Genomic DNA, 25318 nt, shown 5'->3' with positions numbered 1-25318 from the left:
GGTAAGTTGATTATTGACGAATGACTCCGTCAATTTAGACAGCAAAGGCAACAGTGAAATGGGCCTCAAGTTAGAAAGGGTTGTAGGGTCAGGTAATGGTTTCTTCTGAAGGGGCTTAACCGTGGCTAATTTCCATTCTGGTGGAATCTCTGCCGTCGCCAGTGACGAATTAATAATCCCATTAACTATGGGATTAACCTCATTGACCAGGGCTCTTAAGAACATGGGGGGGACACGGATCAAATGGTGATCCTGACTTGCTAGATAGAATAGCAATGGCAATCAGTAACATCAGACAAATGGGTATTAGACATTATCCAACATGGTTACTGCCTGTAACTTGACGTGTATCTAACAAGGACCCCCTGATTATACGAATTTTGTAGTTCCTAGGTCAGGGAAATTAATACAATTGAAAGGCAACAACCTAGGCAACTAATTACTTAAACACATTAATGGTGAATTAGATGAACAATTGGCTGAGCCTGACTGTGAGACTTAAATGTTTTTATTTAACAGTTACACAATTAATAAATCATTAAAACGCAATCATAAAAGATAAAATTTCATACAAGATTTCTAAAAACATATGAAAACATAAGTAAATACATCAATAATAAATCAGTGGCGAGAAATGAGTCTCAATAATAAATCAGTGGCGAGAAATGAGTCTCTACGCGCGTTTCGGCGTCCTGCGCCTTCTTCATGGAGTAGCCACACAATTTAAAAAATCACTTATTTGACACTGGTCAAGACGGTTCTCTAGTTTTTAGGTGAATCGTTTTGGATCCCGTGTTACAGGAGCTGATTGACCAGGGCCCAAGTAGTGAATTCCCGCTGGCCGGAACCCTTTAAATGAGGAAATGCCGGATCAAGGGATACTTTTAAGTTAAAATGTGATATTCAGTGGTTGCCAGGTCTTCAATTGCAGAGGATGTAAATGGTGTTAAAAAGGTATTCCAAAATTGTGGCTGGATGGGGAAGTGAAGTTAAAAGATCTCCCTGCCTCACGATGATCGGCAGGGCTCACTATGTCCGGCGGCAGCGGGATAGTCCGTCTAGCGATGTGGTAGGTCGGAAGAAGACTCAAATCTTTTAACTTCACTTCCCCATCCAGCCACAATTTTGGAATACCTTTTTAACACCATTTACATCCTCTGCAATTGAAGACCTGGTCACATCAAAGATCAGCAAGGGGGCTCACGAAAAAGAAATCAAAATTACAGATATTATAGATACCAGATGCAACTGAGGTTGATTCCTACATAGGGAAACGTATCCGGCATTTCCTCATTTAAAGGGTTCCGGCCAGCGGGAATTCACTACTTGGGCCCTGGTCAATCAGCTCCTGTAACACGGGATCCAAAACGATTCACCTAAAAACTAGAGAACCGTCTTGACCAGTGTCAAATAAGTGATTTTTTAAATTGTGTGGCTACTCCATGAAGAAGGCGCAGGACGCCGAAACGCGCGTAGAGACTCATTTCTCGCCACTGATTTATTATTGAGACTCATTTCTCGCCACTGATTTATTATTGATGTATTTACTTATGTTTTCATATGTTTTTAGAAATCTTGTATGAAATTTTATCTTTTATGATTGCGTTTTAATGATTTATTAATTGTGTAACTGTTAAATAAAAACATTACTGCCTGTAACTTACCATCAACCCTCCCAATATTTCACCTTGCACTCAAAGAATCTCATTACAATACCAACAGTTCCTCAAACGTGAAGTACAAGCTCTTCTAACAATAGAAGCTAGAGAACTAGTTCCTTTAGAACACCAAGAACCGGAAATCTACTCCCTTTACTTCCTGATTCCCAAAAAGGACGGGTCCCTAAGACCAATCTTCGATCTCAGACCGTTAAACCTATACCTACTGTCAGAACACTTCCATATGATTACCCCTCAACAAGTGCTTCCACTTTTACAACAAGGTGACTTTATGTCCATACTAGACATAAAGGATGCATACTTCCACATTCCTGTCCACCCAGCAAATCGCAAATATCTCAGATTTGTGATAGCAGAAAATCACTACCAAGTCAAAGTACTCATTTGTAATCACTATTGCATCCAGAGTATTCACAAATGTCTAGCAGTAGTAGCAGCTCATCTTAGAAGACAACAAATTCATGTCTTCCCATATCTGGATGATTGGCACATCAAAGCCAACACACAGCAAAAGTGCTTACAGCACCCTCAAAACACCATAAACCTTCCCCATCAATTGGTTTATATAGTCCGTGCACAAAAGTCCCATCTTCAACCCTCACATTTGCAAACATATCCAGGGGCAACACTAAATACTCCTACAGCTCTAGCCTCTCCCAATGCAGTCAGAATGCAACATTTTCAAAACCTACTACTACAGTTTCAAAACAACCAGTATCTGTAAGTCAAAACAACCAGTATCTAAAAGTCAAAACATTCATGCAACTATTGAGAATGATGGAAATACGAAAGTTTGAAAATAAATTCTTCACCTTTAATAAGAATGAGATTCTTTGAGACATTAGGGGAAAGATTGAGTTTGAGGAGGCAGCCATAAGGGAAACACATTATCTGGGGAAGGAGGCACGTGCAAGAACATAGGGAGTGGGAGACTGTGGGTAAAACATTAGCAGGTCTACTTAAAAGGCATGGGCCAACGATTATATTAAGTTATGTACATCCAACAATGAGACGTGACTGGTCAGGCTGCCATCCAGGAGGAAATGCTGTCCTACTCCTCACTTTATGCAGTGTGCCAAACTGACATCCACCCTGACCAGGCTGCCTTTTTTTAATTCTATTCGGCTGCTATGGCTTGAGGACGGCCATCGCAATTATTTGGATGCGCCGTTTTTGGAGGAAGGGGTGATCGGAGTGATTCGAGCCTTGCCCGGCGATAAGGCCTCAGGACAGGATGGACTGACAGCCACTTTTTACAAAGAGTTTGCACCGCTGCTAGCGCCACATCTCATCAACCTGTACGAGGAATCGCTGAAGCAGGGAATGCTTCCGCCCTCACTCCGCGATGCGCTTATCATGATTCTCAAACCTGATAAGGATCCGTTGCTTTGTGTTATCAATGATCAACCTGGATAGTAAAAATTCTCGTCAAGCTTATTGCGGCAAGATTATTCCCGCTGTTACCTATTGGGCTTCACCCTGACCAGTGTGGCTTTATACCTGTCAGAGCTACATCTCACAACCTACGCACCATTTTTGCGACTATACAAGAAATAGACCACTCTCTTCCAGCGACTACGATCTTCCTGGATGCCGCCAATGCATTTGATACCTTGGAATGACCATATCTTTTTGCACTCCTTTCTGGCTTGGACCTTGTCCCAAAACTCCTAAAACTGATCGCCAGGTATACTCCTCCCCGACAGCAAGGCTGCGGATTAATGGGATAATTTCCCCCTTCTCGGTGTCCGTTCCCCACCCCACTCCACACCCCCCCTTCTCTTCGCCATGGCCATTGAGCCTTTGGCTGCCCAATTGAGGCAGCACCACACGCACCATGGCCTGGCATTTGTCTGGTGTCTTTGTACGCAGACGATGTGATGCTGTATGTCAAGCGTTCGCTGAAAATTTACACCTCCATGATCAGGTAACTCAGAAGATTTGGCAGCTGATCTGGCATAACCATCAATTGGGGAAATGGGTTATATTCCCGTTGACCAGTCAACGGTCCGCCTTTTGAACCATTACACAATTGTCCATTGCAATTTTTATCTTGGAAGGTTGCCTTTCTAATTGCTATCACTTCACTAAGATCTGTTAGTGACAGACATTGACCTTAGGAAAACCTTTCTTTCAACTTCAGAAAGATAGTGGTTCTTCTTAGATACCCTAAATTCCTTCCAAAAGTAGTTTCTGCTTTTCATATTAACCATTCAGTTGAGTTAACTGTGTTCTTCCCTCAACTTGTTTCAGTAGCAGAAAGAGCTTTACACAATTTGATGTCAAAAGAGCACTATTGTGCGATATTCATAGGACAAAAGATTTCTGCAAAACAACTTTTTGTTGCAATTGCTCCACCTTATAGAGGAAATCCCTTCTCAAAATCTGGCATTATTTTTTATTTTTATAAACTTTTATTGAAAGAAGAAAAAACAAAGTACAAGGCAAAAAGAAAGGTATACAAGGACATGTGTTCACATAGGAGGACACCTAGGCACGATATTACACAACAGATCAATAATAGATCTCGTGGGGAGGGGGCCAGCGGGGAAACAAATTGAAGGATAACAAAAAGCACACAAGACATGGAATGCCGGATCAGGGGGACAGAGGGACTTCGGGGTTGTCTACAAACGGAGGCGCACATAGATTTCCACGGTATGCGTTCCATTGGCTCCAGATACTATTCCATTTTCTGGGTGTGCCCCGCGCCACATACACAGTCTTCTCCCTGAACATACACCAGTCCATATTCTCCTTCCACACCGATACCGTGGGCGGGCGCTGGGAACCCCACAACTGCGGTACATCTCTCTTAGCAATCATATTCCCCAGGGTCGCCCACTGCGTCTGGGCCACACTATAATCATTCGGCTCCCACACATTCAACAGGCACCGCCTAGCTTCGGGCTGCAGCACCACCCCCGTGACTCTACCCATCAGAGTATGCACATTCGTCCAGAACCGCACCACCTCCGGACACTCCCAAAGTATATGGAGGAAAGTACCAAGCATCCAAAACCATGCTTACATACCCCGTCCGAGGAATAACCCATGCGGATCAATTGCGGACCAGTGATATATACACGATGTAAGATCTTGAGCTGAACGAAACGGAGACGGGCAGGGATCGCGACTTCCTTAGGCGAGGATAATGCAGCCTGCCAATCCTCGTCGTCCAGCTCTAAACCATCGCCGGTCCAAACCACCCTAAGATGCACTAACAGATCCACTCGGGTGTTGATCAACTTCTTATATATCAGGGAAATGGTACTATCGGGGATGTGGCCGTCAAGGAGCCTATCTTCAAGGGGGGAGGACTCGGGGAGGACAGTACCTGCAGGGAGAGCCGAACTCAAGGCATGGTGAATCTGTGTGTATCGGAAGAATTCCCTGTCACTCAAGTCATATTCCGACTGTAGTGCCGCAAAGGTCTTGATTTTGCCCTTGACCCAAAGATCGCCCACGCAGCTAATACCAATCATATCCCATTTTTCAAACATTTTCGTCTTACAGAGACATCCCATCATTTCAGAAGCATACAAGGGGGTCGCACGAGTCAATCGACCTTCCCAACCCACAGACGCATTCGCAACATGCCACACTCGTACAGCAACCTTGGTAGGTCCAGATAAATGCTTGCCCGCCGCCTTGGAGTAGAGAGCCCTCCTGTAGTCCCCGCCCAGTAGCAAATACTTATCCATTCCAAACGCCGGGTTAGGAGCAGGCGCGTATGTCGCGTGATTGATCGCACTCAGTTGCGAGGCCCAATAGTAACGCCTAATATCCGGCAACGCTATACCCCCATCATACCAGGGAAGGGTGAGTTTAGCGAGGGAAATACGCGAACGTCCATTCCAAATTAACAGTCTCTGCAGGCTTTCAACCTCCCTAAAATAGCTCGCCGGAATAATATCGAACTTATTCTGCAGCGCGTACAAAAACCTCGGCAGGGCCATCATTTTAAAAAGGGCAGCGCGCCCGAGCGGCGAAAGCGGCAGCCCGCGCCAGCGCTCAACGCCGAGTCGCAATCGTTGAAGGGGGGGGGAGCAGATTATGCGCGTAGCGAGCCGCAGGGTCTAAAGTTATAAAGATCCCCAGGTATTTAAAGCCCATCGCAGAGATCCGAATGGGGCATCTGCGAGGCAGGGGAGGAGGACCGCCCGAGAGCACGTATACACAGGATTTAGCCCAGTTGATAACAAGGCCCGAATTTTTCCCCAACGAAGTGAGCACATCGAACAAAACATTGAGAGATTTTCGAGGGGACGAAAGGTACAATAAAATATCATCCGCATAAAGCGAAACGCGATCCTCAAAGTCCGGGGACAACCGGATCCCCTTAAGCGAAGGCTCCCAGCGCAACCAGGCAGCCAGCTGCTCAAGGGCGAGAGCGAAAAGCAGAGGTGACAACGGGCAGCCCTGTCGGGTGCCCCTCCCGAGAACAAAAGACGCTGAGACCCGACCATTCACAACCACCTGCGCCAGGGGCTCCTCATACAAAAGTTTCACCCAGCCGATGAACCCGGGGCCAAATCCGAATTTCACAAGAGCGGCCCAGAGATAAGGCCACTCAAGAGTATCAAAGGCCATCATGGCATCCAAAGAAGCCAAGATGGCCGGTTCATGGAGCGACGCCACCCTCGCGAGAACACCGTGCAAGCGGCGCAGGTTAAGCGCCGTATTGCGGTGCGGGATAAAACTGGACTGATCCGGATGGACCAGGTCGCTGATAACATTCGTCAGGCGGTTTGCTAATACCTTAGCCAGAATTTTTGGTTCAGCGTTTAGAAGCGAGATCGGTCTATAAGAGGAACAGCGATCCCGCGGCTTCCCTTCCTTGTGGATCACTACGATAGTAGCGAGACGCTGGTCACGTGTAAGGGAGCCAGAGTCACGGGACTCTAGAAACATATCACGGAGATATGGAGCCAGTGTGTCCGGGCACAGTTTATACAGTTCAATGGGCAGACCATTAGGGCCATGGCCTTACCAGTGTTGAGTGAACGAATGGCAGTAGCCACCTCATCAGCCGACAGCACCACGTCCATCAGGTCTCTGTCAGCCGCAGACAGGCAGGGCAAAGTAATATCGCGAAGCAACAAATGAGTCAGCCTCCGGTCTGTCAGAGACCGGAGCATACACTGTTCGGAAGTGTTCCGCAAAGCATTCAACAATCGCAACCGGGTCAGTCACGCACACTCCATCAAGGTTCTCAATCACAGGGACTACACGACTGGCCCTCTCTTTCTTGTCCAGCCACGCAATCAATTTACCCGCCTTGTCCCCAACATCATACAGTCTGCCCTGCTGTTCCCTGCCCATGACCTTCGCAGCATCAGTAACCAGGGCCTTATAATCTAATTGTTTGAGACTGAGGGAATGAAGTTTGGCATTGGACACACCTCGCTCCAAATCCCTCTCCAGTGCGGTTATCTCCGCCTCCAGACGGACCACCTCTTCATGCTTACTTTTCTTGGCGGTGGCGATCAAAGATAGGGCCTGCTCACGTATCACAGTCTTAAACGCCTCCCACAACGATACAGAAGATGACACAGATCCCACATTTTCTACAAAATAATGATCAAGGGATTTCACCAATTCGGAACGGGTCTTGGGATTGCGAAGAAACCAGGGTTTGATCGGTGCGACCCGTCCCTCATTACTCCTGGTAGTATCCATGCTAAGCCAGACTGGGGAGTGGTCGGATATGCCCCGGGCGAGGGCGAGGTGCCGCACCTCCCCAACGAAGGAGGACAGCGCCGCCGGCAACAGAATATAGTAGAGTCTGGACATACTGCCATGGGCTCCAGAGTGAAAGGTGTATTGCGCCTGATTCGGATGCAGCAACCTCCAACAGTCCACCAGACCAAGTGTCTCCAGGAACCCACGTAGCCAGGATTGCGACTTGGGGAGATCCCTGGGGTGGTAGCGATCTGTCACCGGAGACTACCGAATTGAAGTCTCCGCCTATCACCAAAATACCCACAGGGAGCCCCAGCACTACACGCCCAAGATCAGCAAAAGTCTAGGTCTGTAGACCCGGTGGAACATAGACAGTGACAAATGAGACCGTCCGCCCCTCCCACTGACCAGTAAGAGCGGCATAGCGCCACCAGACGATACCCTCTCCGATTCATGGCATGGCACGTGTTCCCAACCAGATGCGTTTCCTGCAACAACACAATATCGGGGGAGAGGCGCCGCAGAAGCTGCAACACCACACCCCGTTTTATCCTGTCTCCCAACCCATTGACATTCCAACACATTAGTTTCAACCCACTAACCCCCATCCCAAAAAGATGTGTAGAGCCCACCCCACAACGAACACAATGACCCAATCAAGCAGAAATACGATACGGTGCCTTGAAAAAAAAAAACACAAACACCCAAGAGCCCCCCACCACCCCCCAACGAGAACCCGTTACAACGCCCCCCCACCCTGCACCCCTGCGTTAGACTCAAAAGCCACCCCAACTTGCAGTGTGCCTGTCGCCCCATTATTAAACTAGTCTACGAAAATAAACCCCATAGGAGGAAAGAGTCCCACTCCCCCCGCGACACCCGGGTACATAGCAATAGGACACAGTAATAGGTGAAACATCGAACCCAGCTGAATAGTACGTAAATGTTCAGAAATCAGGAAACAGAATGTCATTCTCGTTCCGATACGCCGCCCTTGGCTCCACCCGGATGCCCGGTTGAGTCAGTCTGTTTGGGGAGGGTATCCAGCCAGTCACTAACTCCGTCAGGACGATCAACTTCGACACGCAGCCTGGTCGGAAAAAGCATTGCGTATTTCAGGCCCAAGTCTCTCCGCCTTCGTTTCACTCCCTGAAACTCCATCCTTTGTCTCTGAACAAGTTGTGTGAAGTCCGGGTAGAAACTCACCGTCGTATTCTCAAATTTGACGGGGCCACTTACTCTCGAGGCCTGAAGGATAGTGTCTCTGTCTCTAAAATTGAAGATCCTGGCGATGATAGGTCTCGGCGTGGCGCCCGACTTCGGTTTTCCGCCCGGCACTCGATGGGCCCGCTCCACGGCAAATAATTTACTCAGGCCTGTGGGGGCCAGATGATTCAAGACGATGTCCTCCACGAGCAGATCAGCTGCCGAGGCACCAGAGGACTCGGGAACCCCGACAAGGCGTATGTTGTTGCGCCGGGCCCTATTTTCAAAATCCTCCAGGCGATGGACCATGAGATCGTTGGAGGAGCGCAAACGTCCAACTTCCGTCTGCAGATCAGAGACATCAGTCGTGAGGCTAGAAGTCTTCAGATCCAGAGACTTGACCCTTTCATTGGTCTTCGACAAATCAGCTCTCATCAAAGTAACATCAACTGCCACAGTGTCTATTTTGAGGGCGAGAGCCTCATATTGCTGACCAATGGAAGTCTGCATGTTGGCAATAGCGCCCATGATGTCCTGCAAGGTCAATTCGGCCATCGTAGGTGGATCGTCAGTGGGGCCCTCAGAAGCTCGACTGGCACCACCGGGGGACTCCTTGGGTTGGGTATAGCGATCCATGACGTTGGTTTGAACCGGTCCCCCGCGTAGAGGCGTTTTAGTCTTCCGCTTCTCGTTGTCAGGCCTGGTGGTCATGTTGAATGGTGAGCCCCGAGGGGGCCCGCGAGACCTGGTGAAAATGGCCGCTCACCCACCGACCACCGCAAATAACGAAAGTGGGCCGAAAGGGCAGAAGCAGCAGCTCAGCCCAACACCCGGACCCTCAGAACAGTTGGTGCATAGTCAGGCAGCAAAGTTAGGCTGGACCCCGATAAAGGAGCGAGGCAATCACGCAGTCTGAGAAGGCAGCGGCTCTAAAACGAAACCGAAAGTCAACTCAGGGCAACAGGGGGAACCCCTCAGGCCGCTGTTGTTCAATTACTCCCCGGCGTCTTGGTGTGCCAGCTCCCGGTGTCGCCGTGGGGCGGGCCTCCAAAACTCCGGTCGGCGTATCTGCGGTTCCCGAAGTCCGAATGAAATTTTGAAAACAGCTTAGGTATCAGCTGAGGTACATCTGCAAGAACCCGTAATCAAAACAGGATATCGTTCAGGATATAAGCGGAGGGCAGCGAGGGACTCGGGAGCCCTGTACCTACGCGGCCATCCTGGATGCGCGCGTAGCTCCTCCTCAATCTGGCATTTCTAGATGGATTGTTAAATGTATTCAAAATTGTTATGTTAAAGCTAAAATAACTTTAACTAGAACTCCTAGAGCACATTCTACCTGCAAACTAGGAGGATCTATGGCATTTTTAGCCAACATTCCCTTAGCTGACATATGTAAGGCAGCTACATGGTCTACACCACACACATTTACAAAACTATTATTGTGTGGATGTATTAGCACGTCAACAGGATAATGTAGGACAGGCAGTGCTAAAACACTCTTGCAAACAACTGTAACACCCACCGGTTAGTCACCGCTTTTGTAGGGTACTCTTATACAGTCTATGCAAAGCATGTGTATCTACAGCATACATGCCTCAAATGGATTATGTTACTTACCCTGTAAGCATCTGCTCTCGGCATATAGAGCTGTGGATTCACATGCGCCCTTCCTCCTGTGGTTGTTACAGTTCTTATTTTTCACATTATAACATTATATACGCATGGACATCTCTATACTACACTTACTTAATCCATTCTCACCCTCTTACAGGAAAACAATCTAACAATATTTGCTATGACCTGTCACCTGAGAGCCACACATCCCGTGATGTTCTTCTCAGCTGCACCCTTTTCTCTGACTTGTTGTGGGAAGGGCTCTTTGACTGCACGTCCTATCATATCCGGTACCGCTACTGCTCTGGGTGTTATTCTCGTAAGCAGACCTCTATTGCTTCTTGTGTTTTACTAAACATTTTAAGTTTCCAGTGCAAAGGCGTGTGTCCTTGTCATCTATTGTCATTGGGGTTCATCTTTTTACGTGCACAATTGTCTGTCCCAGTCTTCACAACACTTAGTGAAAAGAGAATAACTGTAACCCACAAGATGTGCAAGGCCTGCCAGGTATTCAGTTTCCAGGCTCTGATTATTTCCCTGGGCACCCCCTCCTACAGCACATGCGCTATCCCTGCACACAGGCTATCCAGTCAGTCAAACACTTTTATTCGATTTTTAAAAAATCATAAAAAGACACAGGATACATTTCAAGGGTTACACGTACAAAAAAAGTTAAATAACACAGAGAGAATATTTACATAATATGTACATAATAATTCATAGTTCATAGCAGCTGAATGTAAAGTGACATGAGCGCAAGCAGTTCCTCTATACAAAGAATAGATAGATAAAAAAATTAAAAAATTTCGTTGATAATCAATCCGTTATTACATTTTCTGCGCTTTTTATTGATGCGTACTCCTGCTGCTAAAAAACTTGCAACATGAAAAGTGACGTGTGCATTGTGCAAAAGTTGCAGGAATAAGAGCGCTGGCTTCACCTGTAAGAAGCGGGCCTCTCTAAGGATGGGGACAAGATATTTCCTTCTGATTTTACCATAGTGATCGCAGAACATAATAAAATGTAAGGTGTCCTGGGGTGAGAAGTTATCACAATCACATGGTTTATTGTTTTCCGGCGTCTCCCATCTATAGTATGAGCCCAATAAAAAGTGAATTAGATTCAACCGAAATCTAATTAAAAGAAAGCGGTGGAAAGAGTTGTTTACAAATATCAGGTAGGGTTCTGGGCCTGGGACGGTTTTCAATCTGAAATTCCTTCTCACTGTAAATTTCATAAGTTCAGTTTCCTCTCGCTCTGAAATAAAAAGGTTCAGCAGTGAATCCTTAACTATTTTAACGTCCGCTTTGGTTATGCTCATAGGTGAGTAAAAAAGGTCAATGCGTCCCACCTTTGCTAACATATTTTTTACATACAGCATCCAGGGGATCTTAAGGACTCCATCCAAATTTAAACAATCTTCTAGAATTTTATGATTTAAAGAGATCTCTTCATTTAACCAGGTTTTGAGCCAAATAGTAACCGGGGCAGATTTTATCACATCAGAGACATACCCAACTCCCAGTTCTGAGTGGGTGGAGAAAGTAGGGGTAGACTGGGGGACAGAAAGCAATGATCTTAAAAACCTGTTTTCTGCCCTTTGAATGGGGACAGGCTCTATGTATCCCCAGATTGAGGCCCCGTAATTAGCGATTGCGATGCTCTTGGCATTATATACTTTGAGGATCGCGCTCGTCGGTCTTGAACCCAGTTTTCTGGCAAAATTCAGGATGGCTCCTGTCGATCTGCTTAGTGCATTGGATTTTGCCTTAAGTTGGGGACCCCACGTACCTTTATCGTCAAATAGGACGCCCAAGTAGGTAAAAGAGGGAACCCTCTGGACCTCCTTACCTAGACAGACCATGGTTATTGGTCTCCTCTTTATCCCTTTTATTCCCATGATCATGACGTGAGATTTTTGTGTATTCACTTTTAGGTCTAGTGAGGTCATGAATTCCCCAAAGGAGGCCAGAAGTTTATTCAGGGCAACACCAGTTCTCGCCAAGAGGACCGCGTCATCCGCGTACAGGAGAACTGGAATGTTAGTGTCTCCTACAGGCTATCCATCCAGCTGTCAAGAGCACGGAAGTAACTGGAGAAATGTCCATAATTAAAGGAGACTGCTGCCAAAAGCCCAGTACAACTGGTGTCAGATTTTACCATTGGAGTTTTCTTGTGATGTGCTGAAATAACACATACGGAACATAAAAAGAAACAAAACTTTAAAAAGCTAATTTCCACAATAGTTGCACCTGACAATTAAGGCAGTCGCACTTTAGCTTAAGATATGTATAGCTAAAGCACAAGTGCCACATAGGTCTCACATTTGCAAGAGTTTAAGGTATTGGAATTATAAATGATAATGCCTTTTATTTTGCAGGTTTTCTAAACATCTAAATAAAAGACATTGTCGTTTACAATGCCAATAGCTGAAACTCGCGCAAATGTGAGACCTATTGCATTGCACATGCTTGATCTGATTGCTTTCACAACTCTAAGGAAAACCAGTGATCTATAGGCAGTGGCTGTAGAGCAGTGATTCTTTCTGGTTCTTAGACATAGGGTGTTCCTGTGGACAAAGCCAAAATACCTGACCAAAGTAGTTTTCTCCTTTGATGTTAAGTCTGTACTATTGCTCATGTTCTTTTCATACCTAGACACTGTGGCAGAAAGGCCCTTAGATGGTAAGAGGTCACAAATGTAGTACATTGACAGGACCAAGTCTATCCTGAAGACAAAGCAACTGTGTGGCATTTGCAGGACCTTACATAAGTAACCCAATTCCCCCAGAAAACATTTTTAGATGGATTGCTTTCAAACCTGGTATGCCAAGTCTAAGCATACACAACATGTACATCAAAGAATACTTTCTGCATGCAAATCTGGAGACCCTGTGGCTTCCTTGTCATATATTCCTTTAGCGGAATTTTGTAAAGCTGCTACAAGGTCAAAACCACACTAAACATTACTGCATGGACATTCAAGCCTTTTACAGCCTAAACAAAACACTTTTGTCTATGGCTACACATGCTACAAATGAAAAATGTTACATATATTCAATAACCATCTCTTTGGTCTTGATTCACGTGCTTAACCTCTTCACAGGAAGCTGGCTATGATCACAGATGTTTTCATCATAGTTTTGTCCTAAAAAGTACATCATCTACTGCTGAGTGAAAAACCGTCTGAGGTGGAGTCCTTGTCATGGTTCATAGTGGGTTAAGGGTGGAGTCATAGCAGACCTTGTGACTCAAATACATTTTGAGAAAAACAACTTGCAAACATCTCCAACCAACCATCAATCAATCAAGACATTTGTAAAGTGCACTACTTACCCGCGAGGGTCTCAAGGCGCTGGGCGTGGAGGGGGGATGCTGCTACTGCTCGAACAGTCAGGTCTTGAGTAGTCTGAAGGTTAGCAGGTCCTGGGTCTGCCGTAGGAGGATGGGGAGGGTGTTCCAGGTCTTGGCGGCGAGGTGGGAGAACGATCTGCCGCAGGAGGTCGCTCTTCTGATGCAGGGGACTGTGGCGAGGGCGGCGGAGCGGAGCTGGCTGTTGGGGGTGTAGAAGATGAGTCGTCTGTTGTGGTAGGCTGGTCCGGTGTCGTGTAGTGCCTTGTGTGCATGGGTGAGGAGCTTGAAGGTGATCCTTTTGTTGACGGGGAGCCAGTGCAGGTCTCTCAGGTAGGGTGTGATGTGGCTGTGGCGAGGGATGTCGAGGGTCAGGTGGGCGGAGGCGTTTTGAATGCGCTGAAGTCGTTTCAGGAGTTTGGCAGAGGCTCCTGCGTAGGTGTTTCCGTAGTCCAACCTGCTGCTGACTAGGGCCTGGTTGACCATTTTTCTAGTTTCGGTGGGGCTCTTGCGGAGCATGCGGAGGGTGTAGAAGCCGGAGCACGAGACAGCGTTGACCTGCTTTGTCATGGAGAAAGTGGGGTCAAGGATGAGGATGAACTCTAGGTTGCGTGCGTGGTCGTTGGGTGGTGGAGCTGTTCCCAGTGCAGTCGGCCACCAGGAATCGTCCCAGGCCGAGGGAGTTGAGCCGAGGATGAGGACTTCCGTCTTGTCCGAGTTTAGCTTCAGTCGGCTCTTCCTTATCCACTCAGCTACAGCTTTCATTCTTTCGTGGAGGTTGTTTTTTGCGGTGAGGGGGGTCCTTGGTGATGGAGAGGATCAGCTGGGTGTCGTCGGCTTAGGAGATGATTTTGAGGTCATGCAGTCGAGCGACGTGGTCGAGCGGTGTCCTGTAGATGTTGAACAGTGTCGGGCTGAGGGATGAGCCCTGGGGTATGCTGCAGATGATCTCTGTGGCTTCGGAGCGAAAAGGCGGGAGGCGGACGCTCTGGGTTCTGCCAGAGAAGAAGGAGGTGGTCCAGTCCAGAGCCTTGTCTTGGATCTCAGCGTCGTGGAGGCGTGTGCGAAGGGTGCGGTGGAAGACTGCGTCGAAGGTGGCTGACAGGTCCAGGAGGAGGAGGGCCGTTGTTTCTCTGTTGTCCAGCAGGGCCCTGATGTCATCGGTGGAGGCGATGAGTGCAGTTTCGGTGCTGTGGTTGCTGAGAACCCGGACTGGGACAGGTCTAGGATGCTCTTCTCGAGGTAGCGGGTCATTTGTCTGTTGATGGTCTTCTCAATGACCTTCGCCGGAAACGGGAGCAGGGAGATGGGCCGGAAGTTCTTGGGGTCAACCTTGGGTTTCTTGAGTAAGGCGTTGATCTCGGCGTGCTTCCAGCTCTCCCGGAAGGTGGCTGTCTCGAAGGAGATGTTGATGGCATTCCGTAGATGAGGTGAGATGGTGGCGCTGGCTTTGTTGAAGATGTGGTGTGGGCACGGGTCAGACGGGCATCCGGAGTGGATGGTGTTCATGATTTTGATGGTGTTGTCGTCGTCAATGTTGGTCCAGGCGAGCAGGGGGTTGATGCGGATGGTGGCCGTGGTGTTGGAGGTCTTGGTGGTTGTCTGGGCGGTCGTAACGTTGAAGCTGTCGTGGATGTCGGCGATGGATGAAGGTGGCCAGGGAGTCGCACAGGTCTTGCGAGTGTGGGATGTCGTTGGTGTTGGACCTGGGGTTGGAGAGTTCCTTCACGATGTTGAAGAGCTCTTTGCTATTGTGTGTGTTGTTGTCTAAGCGATCTCTGAAGGAGGACCTTTTGGCGTATCTGATGAGGTGGTGGTGCCTGCCGGAGGCGTTCTTGTGGGCTGCATAGCTGTCAGGTGTCGGTTCCCCTCGCCATTTCTTTTCTAGCTTTCGGCAGGTTTGCATGGAGGCCTGGAGGTCTTCAGTGAACCAGCTGGCTTTCTTGCTGGTGTGTCTGTTACTTGAACAGGGCGAGGGTGTTGGCGCACTCGTTGATCCATTGTCAGAGGCTGCGGGCGGCGGTGTCGGTCGGTGGGGTTGGCGGGTGGGCTCCGGGCGAGGGTGGTAGTTAGCTGGTCTTCAGTGAATCCAGCAGCGGCTGGGGATCTGTTTGGTGCGGTGGTGGATTTCTGGAAGGTGAAGTGAATGCAGTGATGGTTGGTCCAGTAGAGTTCGGTGGTGTGCTTGAAGGAGACGTGGGAGCTAGCGGAGATGATGGGCGAGGGCGTGTGTACTGACGAAGTCGGCGATGGAGTCGCTGAACTGTGGTCGGGGTCCGGGGGGGGGTCTGTAGACGAGGGTACCTCTGAGGGTGGTGTTGGGATCAGTGTAGATCTGGAAGTGTAGGTGTTCGGCGGCGCTGAGGATGTCTTCGGTGTTGATCGAGACTCTGAGAGTGTGCCTGTGGATGATGGCGATTCCTCCCCCTACTCCGTTGCTCCGGTCCCTGCGGAAGATCTTGTAGCCGTCCGGGATGGCTATGGTGATGTCTGGCGCCGAGGTGTTCAGCCAGGTCTCCATCAGGAAGGCGACGTCTGGATAGGTTGAGTCGAGTAGGTACCAGAGTTCAATAGCGTGTTTGCGGGCGGAGCGGGTGTTGAGAAGGATGCATCTGAGATGGATAGGATCTTTACCGGTGGGTGGATTAGCGGAGCGGATGCTTGTGAAGCTGCAGTTCCGGCAGGTGAAGGGTCCTAGCGTACGTTTCGGGGCGGCCAGGAACCAGGTGTGTGATCGTCCGGTGTTGAGTGTGTGGAGGGAGCTGGCATCGTAGCTGTGTTGGGTGTCGTGGCTTTTGGAGGGCCAGGGTTTCTGGCGCTAGGCGCGGTCCAGGCGCGGAAGAGCGCAGACGGGCTTGCCTTAGGCGCACCAGTGGCGCGGCCTTGCGGGCTGCCATATGAGGGGAGGCGGGACGGAGGAGCAGCTGGGAGGCAGGAGAGGGTTAGCAAATGGGGGCGGGGCCGAAGGAAAGCAGCGGTGGTAAAGAAACGGGCAGAAAATTGGGCACAAGAGAAAATAGTTAAAACAGCAGTGATAGTGATAAAGTAATCCAGGGAATCAAAGCAGGAAATACAAATACGGACCAGGAGACAGGAGACAAACCAGGGGCACAGGAATAAAACACAGGAGGGGAGTGAGCAATACCAGGGAGCAAAGCAGGCAGGAGTGCAGCTCAGGCACACTGGCCTCGAACCTACGCCGCTGATGAGAGCAGAGGGACACAGGCACACAGGTGGTGCTGTGTGGCGTGGGGGAGCGACCTACCTGAGGTGAGGGTCAAGGGTCGCACCAACACAAGATAGCAGGAGTATACAGAGCATGTGACTCTAAAACACCACACTCTGCAAGTAGATGGTTGCATGGTTCGAAACCTGTTTCTTATATTTACAAGTCTGACACTTGTTTACACCTGACTTTCTTTATTAAACTCTGTTGGAGGCTGTCCCACGCTAGTGTTTGGGTTTTGTTTACTTGGTGCATAAGTATCATTAACAAAGCATAGGAATGCATTGTGTGATTTGAACAAGTGAGTTGGTGGGTTGTGGAGAGGAGAGGGAAAGTTGTAGTTTCCTTATGTGAATGTTTCCTTAAATGAGCTAATGGTCAGTTTTAAAGGCATTATTTGGCCTTTGTATATTTGAGCTGTGAGAGATGGGGGAAAATGGAATGGTGGTCCATCCAGTCTCGGGTGGGTTTTATAGAGTTTGAGAGATTAGAAAGGGGATTGAGAAGAGGATGAGCTATAATATTGTGTGTGTTTGGTACACATGACTAGGGATATGTTGAGTGATAAGTACCCTGCTTAAGTGTTTGTGAGCGTTACTGCACTTTTTGCTATGAAGTGTTGGATTTCAGGTGTTTGTGAATGAGGTGTGACTGGTCTTTGGACTGGTGGAGAGGCAAGCAGATAGGGTAAGCAGAAAGAGTTTCAAAGTAGTTATTTGGGGAGGATGGTCTGTTTGCATTGAGTGCTGGTGTAAGTCATGCAGAATCGTATAACCTTCTGAGTGGTTTGTGATGGAACATTATGTCCAGTTTGGTTTGAGTAGGTTTGTCCTACTTTTTTTAACAGAACGGTCACTGTAAGTTGGAAAGTATAAAAGATGTGATCAAATATTAACATGTAATATGGTGGTTTGTGAACATGGATTAGGAATGCATGTATTGTAATAGGGTTTTTGTTTTAAGTTGGGAGTAATGATGGGGACCTACTACAAGGAGTAGAAAAGCATCTTGTGTACCTAGATCAATTGCAGAGGTTTTGGCCTCGGTTTGGTCCTTTAAAAGGAAAACCCTACCCAAAACCCCTTTGTTGCCTTGTTTGCAATAGTAGACTGCATTTCTTGTTTTTTTTTGTGTTCTACAGGTGTGGAGCTCGACTGGTACGCTTTGCCAGTGTTATTTGCCGGCTTTTCTCACAAGTTCTGACTGCATGGAGTGTCTTGCGTAACTCTGCCATTCCTGGCCAGGAAAAGCCTTACAGGTGAGTGAGGAGCTAGATTAGTTGGTTGAGGGGCAGACTGATAGAACTGTAAGTGGTCTCTGCAGCAGGCTGTTGGTGGCGAGAGATTTAGAAGTTTGAACAAGAGGGTACTGGCTACTGAGTGAGCACATTTATATAGCTCCGTAGAGAAACCACTGCACTAGATGGCATGCCGATTATGGTAATATTTAGAGAAAAGTTGCAGAAATGGCAGTATGAAACTGCGTGTGGTGCTATTACATGGCAAGCACTCTAAAACTGTGACCCTGAAGTAACTAACAAGGACCTGGTTAGTGTAGTTACTTGTCTTGTGAGCCCTTTTTGACGTGCATGATCTTCGTGCTATAGTAGGGAACCAGATAAGTGTTTTAGACTGTGAGGATTGAAAATTAGGCTTTCACCCTGCCAAAAGTAAATGAAACAGACCCCCTGGATAGTGCGGCATAGATTTGCAGATTTTGCGGCACAAACATTAGAATTTTGCAGCACAAAAATTGAAAATTTGCAGCAGCATTGTGGCACTTTATTTTGCGCCGATTTGTATCACAAAAACTCAGTTTTTCACCCACCTCTTCCTGGCTACCTGCTGCCATTGCATCCTCCTCGTCACTGCACTTGTCCTCCACTCCCCCACCTACACTTCTTTGTTGATCCAAACAACAACACAATAGACATTGTGGAAAAACTTCACCTTGTTTAAATTACCAAGTATTAGGGAGTTAGCTGATTTTGCGCTTATTTCGCAAATCGTGAAATGCTGGAGGGTCTGAATAAAGAGAGAGGTGTATATATAGATAAATAAAACCTCCTTGTCGCTGCACTCAAACCAGGACTGGCACTTGCCAAAAGCTTTCAGCTGGAGGTTAGAGGTGACTAAGTAAAGTTCCCAGTGCATTCTGTTCAATATGGTCCATCTACGCAATGTTGCAGTTTTTCAGTGAGGCAAAGTGTGGTAACTATTAATTTCTTCCAATATTCCATTTTTTAGGTCTCGTGACCTATCAATGCGCGCAAGCGCATTGAGCGGAGCGAGAATTCATGTCCTCAAAACGCTCGTGAAACCAAGGGCTTCTTGCGCTGCGGTTTTCATTAAGTTCACGTGAATCACGTGACCAAACAAGCACGCGCATTCACGGCCGCACAGCACATCAAAGGGCTTCGCCCAGCGTGCGCTCTGCGGCTTCTCCTCCCCTAACTAATTAATCATGGCTGGCCGGCCGGCCGTACTTTCAGTTTCCCGGCCGCTCTGCATTATCAGGTACGTGCGTGCGTGCATTTACTCTCATTATTTCCCTTTCTTTTTCTGCCCACTTCTCCCTCCTCTCTCTCCTCCTCATCTCCGTCTATCCCGGCCGCTCTGCATTATCAGGTACGTGCGTGCGTGCATTTACACTCTCATTATTTCCCTTTCTTTTTCTGCCCACTTCTCCCTCCTCTCTCTCCTCCTCATCTCCGTCTATCATTCTCCCTCAGTCGCCTCTCTGCTTCGCCTTACTCTTCCCTGCTGGGTCCATGCCAGTGAATGTTGTGTCGCACTCACACTGGTATGTAGAGGAGCTCCTGACACGGACACCTCACCTCGACCATGCAGCCTCTGCAAGGCTCCGAGCCAGGCAGCTTCACAGCGTGACCGGAGCGGCCTACATTCCAGAGTCAGGCAGGGCATGTCAGGACAATGTTCCAAGCTGCACGTATGACAGCATCAGCTTCCTCAGCCTTCCGGTGCCCACCCTCCAGCATCGGGCCACGCAGCTGCGGTGACTTCCTTGCTCACGCTGTTGCCTTGGGACCATCAACAACAATTAAATAACAATGCTAATATTAGTAATGACCTCACTAACTGACGCAGTGATCTCAAGCTGTCCTACGTCATAAGTGTGTGAATTAGCTGGTCCTGTTTTCACTTTGAATGCCCTTTCACGAGCGCCATGCTTTAATGTTTTCATTGTTGTCTCTCTCCATGTTCCTCCACCCCGATCTCTGCTCTCACTCCCCCCTCCATTCTCCCACGCCCTCCTTGTTTTTATACCTTCCTGTGTCTTCTTTATCCCAAATTACGATTATCACTTATTTTCTGCTTTTATCCATTTCTTTGATTTGATATATATTACTTTAATCGTGTATGGTTTTAATTAACAGATGGGCCATGATTAGTAAACTTGTATTTATTCGTTATCGCTGTGTGTCTATTCTCTCCGGTTCTTTCATTCATGCCCTCTCCATTTGCACTCTGCCGCATCTCTCCTTTTATCGTGTTTATTTCGCCTGTCCTCTGTCACCGTCTTCTCTCTTTGAGATTTTACACTGTTCATCTTCTCTACACCTTTTTCTATCTTATCCTATCATTTTATTTTTCCTTTCGTCTATTATTTTCTTTACGTGATTTACTGCTACTCTCTTTTCTACGCGCTACGTTTTCTGCCCGCTACCCCGCCCTTTTCATCCTGCCCTGTGGTACACTATCCCTCTCTGACAAGCACTTTCCCGCCTCCAAGCCTTCCCTCCTCAGCCCGCGCGCTGCCACGGGCTCCGGCCTCTGGCAGATCTTATCTTTGAGCCTATGCACCTCAATAGGGAAACCACAACTTTAAAGGCGGGATTTCAGGGCGGCTGAGACAGAGACGGCTCATCACCTAAATCAACAATTTGTAGTCAACAACCCACCCCGCCCCCGCACTGTTAGCCTTTTGAAGAAAGCTGGGTGACGCCTACAGTCTCACCGTGAGCTCCTCGCTCACATTCCCGCCCCCCCGCCACCAGGCTCTCCTGCACTCATCCGGCTTCCCTCCGGCCATTTGCCACACTCCTTGCCTCTGCCGCAAAGGACTCCTCCCCCCGTCACTCTCCAAAACAGCTTTGTGCGACGTCTGTATCCATTACTGGGATATGTTGGCGCTCGTAATTGCTTATTGGCCTTTACTAGGACAGGGAATATTTGTATTATATGGGGGGTCTTTTGCTGTTTGCCAGAGAGTCACTACACTCACTGCACCCTACCTCACTCACGGATCGGTCTTCACTCACCAAAAATGCCATGCAGAAGTACAGTGTTAGATATGTTGCCTGGGCACGTTCTATTCTGTGCAGTGATACATTGCAATAAGAGGACACAGATGTACGGAAACATACGTGAGTGCTCGGCTTGTGATCAGGGAGCAAGCATGCTAAGGTCTTACCACATAATAACGGGCAGTCTACAAGCAACTCCTTGTACGATCTGACAGTTATTGAACATCGTATAGGTAAACTATATTGGAGGGTCCCTGCAGACACTTCCCTTTTGCTTTGACAATCAGAATCAGATATTCTAAATGCTATATTAACTTTAAAGTTACTTTTTTCAATCGTGGCTCTGTTCATTACCAGTGTTTTGATATTACATATCTTCTACTGTCCTATTTTATTCAAGTGCTCCAGTGGTTTCAAGTCTGCAGGACGCTTTTATAAAACGTTTGAGTAAGAAAGCGTAAAAAAAAAGCACTGGCGTTGCCAATAGGTCTCGCAGTAGGAAAGTTGGAGCTATTACAATTGCAAATAACAATGCCTTTTATTTTTGTTTTCATTTTAAAAACATAAAGGGCTTTGTCATTTACAAAACCAATAGCTCCAACTTTCCTACTGCGAGACCTATTGGCAACGCCAGTGCTTGTTTTCTTGGCTGCAGACAAGTGGTTTGATATGAGGAGAACTAATCTAGTCTTCAGAGCAGGGTATTTCAAGTGCTTTTGCTCCGTACCCTGGGGGGTGCTTAGAAGTGAGATTTTAGTTTGGGCCTGGAATCAGGCAGTTCGGTTTCAGATGGACCTGGGTGTGGCTGGTTCTTGGAGGAGGAGACCGGAAGACGCCTAGAGTGAAGATGAATAAAGTTGGATCTTTAAGAGTGTGGCTTATACATCATGTCTGACACTGTCTGCTGCTGCGTATAGGGCCGTCCCTTGTTCCAGTGGCGCCCTGGGCAGAGAGAAATGTGCCACCCTTGCTACAGCTGGTGAGTTAACAACAAAGAGGCAGTAGATGCTTTTCACAGGTCAGTCCTTGCCTGGCAACATCAATGCAGCAACTTGCTTCAGATCAGGCATCTCCGCACCTCCCTGGCTCACAACATAACACCCTCAGACTGGTTCTAAGTTGTTTATTGGGAGAGGGGGTGAAAGGCAAATGGAAGGGCAAGGTATGGGGGTTGATAGGGTGCTAAAAGAAACGGACTGCAGCACGTTAAAAACGTTTAAAAGTACTTTCATGGGAATCCTTTGTTAGTTACCGAGGACTGACCCGCTTCGTTCCCTTCACAGGAAATTCAACTGCTTTTTTTCAGTCTGAGATGGATGCGGCGCTGCATCGTCGGGCGAGGTACATCGTGGCTCACTGTACAAGCATACACTTAAAAAAACAGAGAGAGAGAGACACATTATGCGGCAAGCGCAGACACAAGTAAAGGATTTGTGACTGCATCAAATGGTCAATAGAGAACATAACCATGGGCACATGTAGGCATCCTGCCCTGTGGTACACTATCGCATGGTCACAAGAGAGCTTAATCGGTGGGCACGTGTACATTTCTTGAACCATGGAGCAGCGCCATCAATGCCATGAAGCATCTCACAGTAATGCGACAGGAAGAAGCAGGCAGCTATTGTATGACGTATGCGCATATGGTCAATAAAATGTCACAATTTGTGTTGATGCCTGCTGGAGACCTTTTTCTTTGTGGCAAAACAATGAATATCAAGCTAGTCTGCTAATTTCAGGCTTATTTCGTGAATCGCAAAACGCTGGATTGTCTGAATGAAAGTGCCTTTTCTCTGCGGACAAATAGTCATTTTCCTCCTGGCTGCCAATCAAGCCTATGTATTTAGGGCAGTTTGAATTTTAGTTATTTGTAGACTTGGATATAAACTATTATTATATTTAATAATTGAGTTTACATAAATTTGAGGGAGGAGGTCTGGTATGATGGCATTTATCTTTTTTTGTTGGTTGAGTGGGAATGCCTCACATTTCTCTCACTTAACCTTGTACCCTGAGGACTGGCCTAAGTACTCAATCGGTGCTGCAAAAGAGGTGTCCACCTTTGACAGGAAAATGAGGATTTTATCGGCATAGAGCAGGAGCTTTATTTCACCCGCCATTGTAGGAATGCCTGAGACCTGTGCAATCTCAATTGGGTTTCAGTTCTCATGGACCACGATCAAGAAGCGAGTCCTGGGATTATCTGATCTCCTCCTAGCAGGATTGCTATCCGACCAGAGGCCGTGAGTGGGTGATGAAGTCAGGAGAAAAAAGTCAGTTTGGGCCCATTAGCTGCGTGAATGCTCCCAACAATAAGAAGAGCTAGATCTATGATGGAACCATGTGTTGCTTTGCAACGCATGCCGTTAAAAGGCTAATCCTATTACCATGCATTTTTTACAGCAAATATGCCTTTACCATGCATGCATTTACAAAAGATTTTGTTGTAGAAGCATGCATGGTAAAGGCATATGCTTGCGTAACAAAATGTACAGGTTGGTACAAACACTTGTTTTTTGCACACACACACACACATTTTTTGTATTTATATGCATATATATTTTTATAACCCCTCCCCTTGGGGTGACTTCTGGTGGCCCCCGCTCTTGGACCTGCACCAACCCCCACCACCCACGCTAAGGACCTGTGCATCATCTTGGACAGCGAGCTCTCTATGAAGTGACAGGTTAATCCAGTAACCGCCACAAGCTTCCACATCCTCTGAATAACCCTCTGGATCTTTACGTGGATCCCGCCCATCAACAGGAGAACAGGAACACAAGCCCTCATCACCAGCTGACTGGACTACAGAAACACAGTCTACGTTGGAATAACCACCCAGCTCTTGAAACTACTCTAGACCATCCAAAACACAGCAGCCAGACTCATTCTTGATCTCCCAAGACGATCAAGACCGACCCACCTCAAAGACTTCCACTGGCTCCCAATCAAGAAGAGATGCCTTTTCAAGCTTCTCACTCACACTTACAAGGCCCTCCACAACACTCAATGAGCCTACAACACCACCAGACCTTCCACCAGCTCACCAGACAACTCTGCTAAGTCCACCTTTCCCTCACACACGTCCCACGCATCCATCAGATCTGCGAAGGAGGCTGATCCTTCTACCTCGCTGCCCAGTCCTGGAACTAACTGCCCCTTCACCTTTGGACCGCCTCCACCTTTGGACCTCCACCACCCTCGGACCTCCACCACCCTCTGACCTCCACCACCCTCGTCGATTTCAGGAGAACACTTAAGACCTGGCTGGTCGACTAAATGGCTCATCCCCGGGACCTGGGTGAAAAGCTGCGCTCTACAAATCCTATGTTGTTATTTAATTTTATAAGGCGCACAGCTAACCAGAGTTTCCCGGCGCCGCCTGACACAAACAGAGAAGAAAGGGAACTAATGATTAAATAACCATGTTTTTAAACACTTTCGGAAATTCGCATAGATGGTTTAGTTACGAAGTGACAAGGGAAGAGAATTCCACAAAGAAGGACCCAGACAAGAAAAAGACTGGCCACCCATTAGCGACAGTCTGGTCCTAGGAACCACAAATTTTGCCTGAGTGGAGGAACGAAGAAGGTACGGTGGAAGGTAAGGGTGGACTAAGGCATTCAGGTACTGAGGTTCCGTGCCAGATTTGATTTTGTACATATAACTCGGGGTTTTGAATTGAATGCTGTTCTCCACCCTGAACCAATGAAGGTCTCGAAGAGAACCTGAGATGGAAGCCATTCTGGGAACCTGGCAAATCAACCTAGCAGCCAAGTTCTGTACCACCTGAAGTTTACGTATCACATCCTTATTGGCTCCTAAATGCAGGACGTTGCCATAGTCCAGCCTGGAAGTGACGAGCCTGGACGACAGTTCTTTGACTGGGAACAGGAAACATCCATAGAATTATTTTGAGCCATTTGAGGATAGTGAAGCAGGTTGAGGCAACCTTAACTGCTTTTTGCTTAATTGATAGCTGGTCATCAATGATAAAACCTAAATTACGAACCTGGTGTGCAGGTTGGGGTAACGCACCCATATCAGAAGGCAAATGTTGGGGGGGGGGGGGCACAGATCTTTATTCTTCCCCAAAATTAGCACTTGCGTCTTTTCGACGTTGAGTTTAAGCAAGTTGGCTTGCATTCAACCTGCAATATTCTTCAGCCCAGACTGGAGAGATGATGGCTTAGACGCCCCTTCAGCGGAAAGGGAGAAAATTATCTGGGTGTCATCGGCATAGGAGGAAATAGACAGCCCAGCATCTTCAGCACTAACCGACAAAGGC

The 25318-nt window shown here is 47.7% G+C and overlaps 1 protein-coding gene across 1 annotated transcript in view; it reads left to right on the top strand.

Annotated features, from left to right (window-relative positions):
• PELP1 (proline, glutamate and leucine rich protein 1) overlaps nt 1-25318 on the top strand; it is a 394967-nt gene that overhangs the window by 192765 nt on the left and 176884 nt on the right. The window contains exon 11 of the mRNA XM_078670231.1: nt 17905-18021. Within this exon, the coding sequence (XP_078526357.1) occupies nt 17905-18021 (117 nt within the window). The remainder of the gene's footprint in view (nt 1-17904; nt 18022-25318) is intronic.

The sequence above is a fragment of the Lissotriton helveticus genome, chromosome 12 (genome assembly GCF_964261635.1).
Source record: "Lissotriton helveticus chromosome 12, aLisHel1.1, whole genome shotgun sequence".
Taxonomy (NCBI): domain Eukaryota; kingdom Metazoa; phylum Chordata; class Amphibia; order Caudata; family Salamandridae; genus Lissotriton; species Lissotriton helveticus.
The sequence above is the reverse complement of the archived record's forward strand: the minus strand, read 5'-3'. Positions and strand labels throughout refer to the sequence as shown.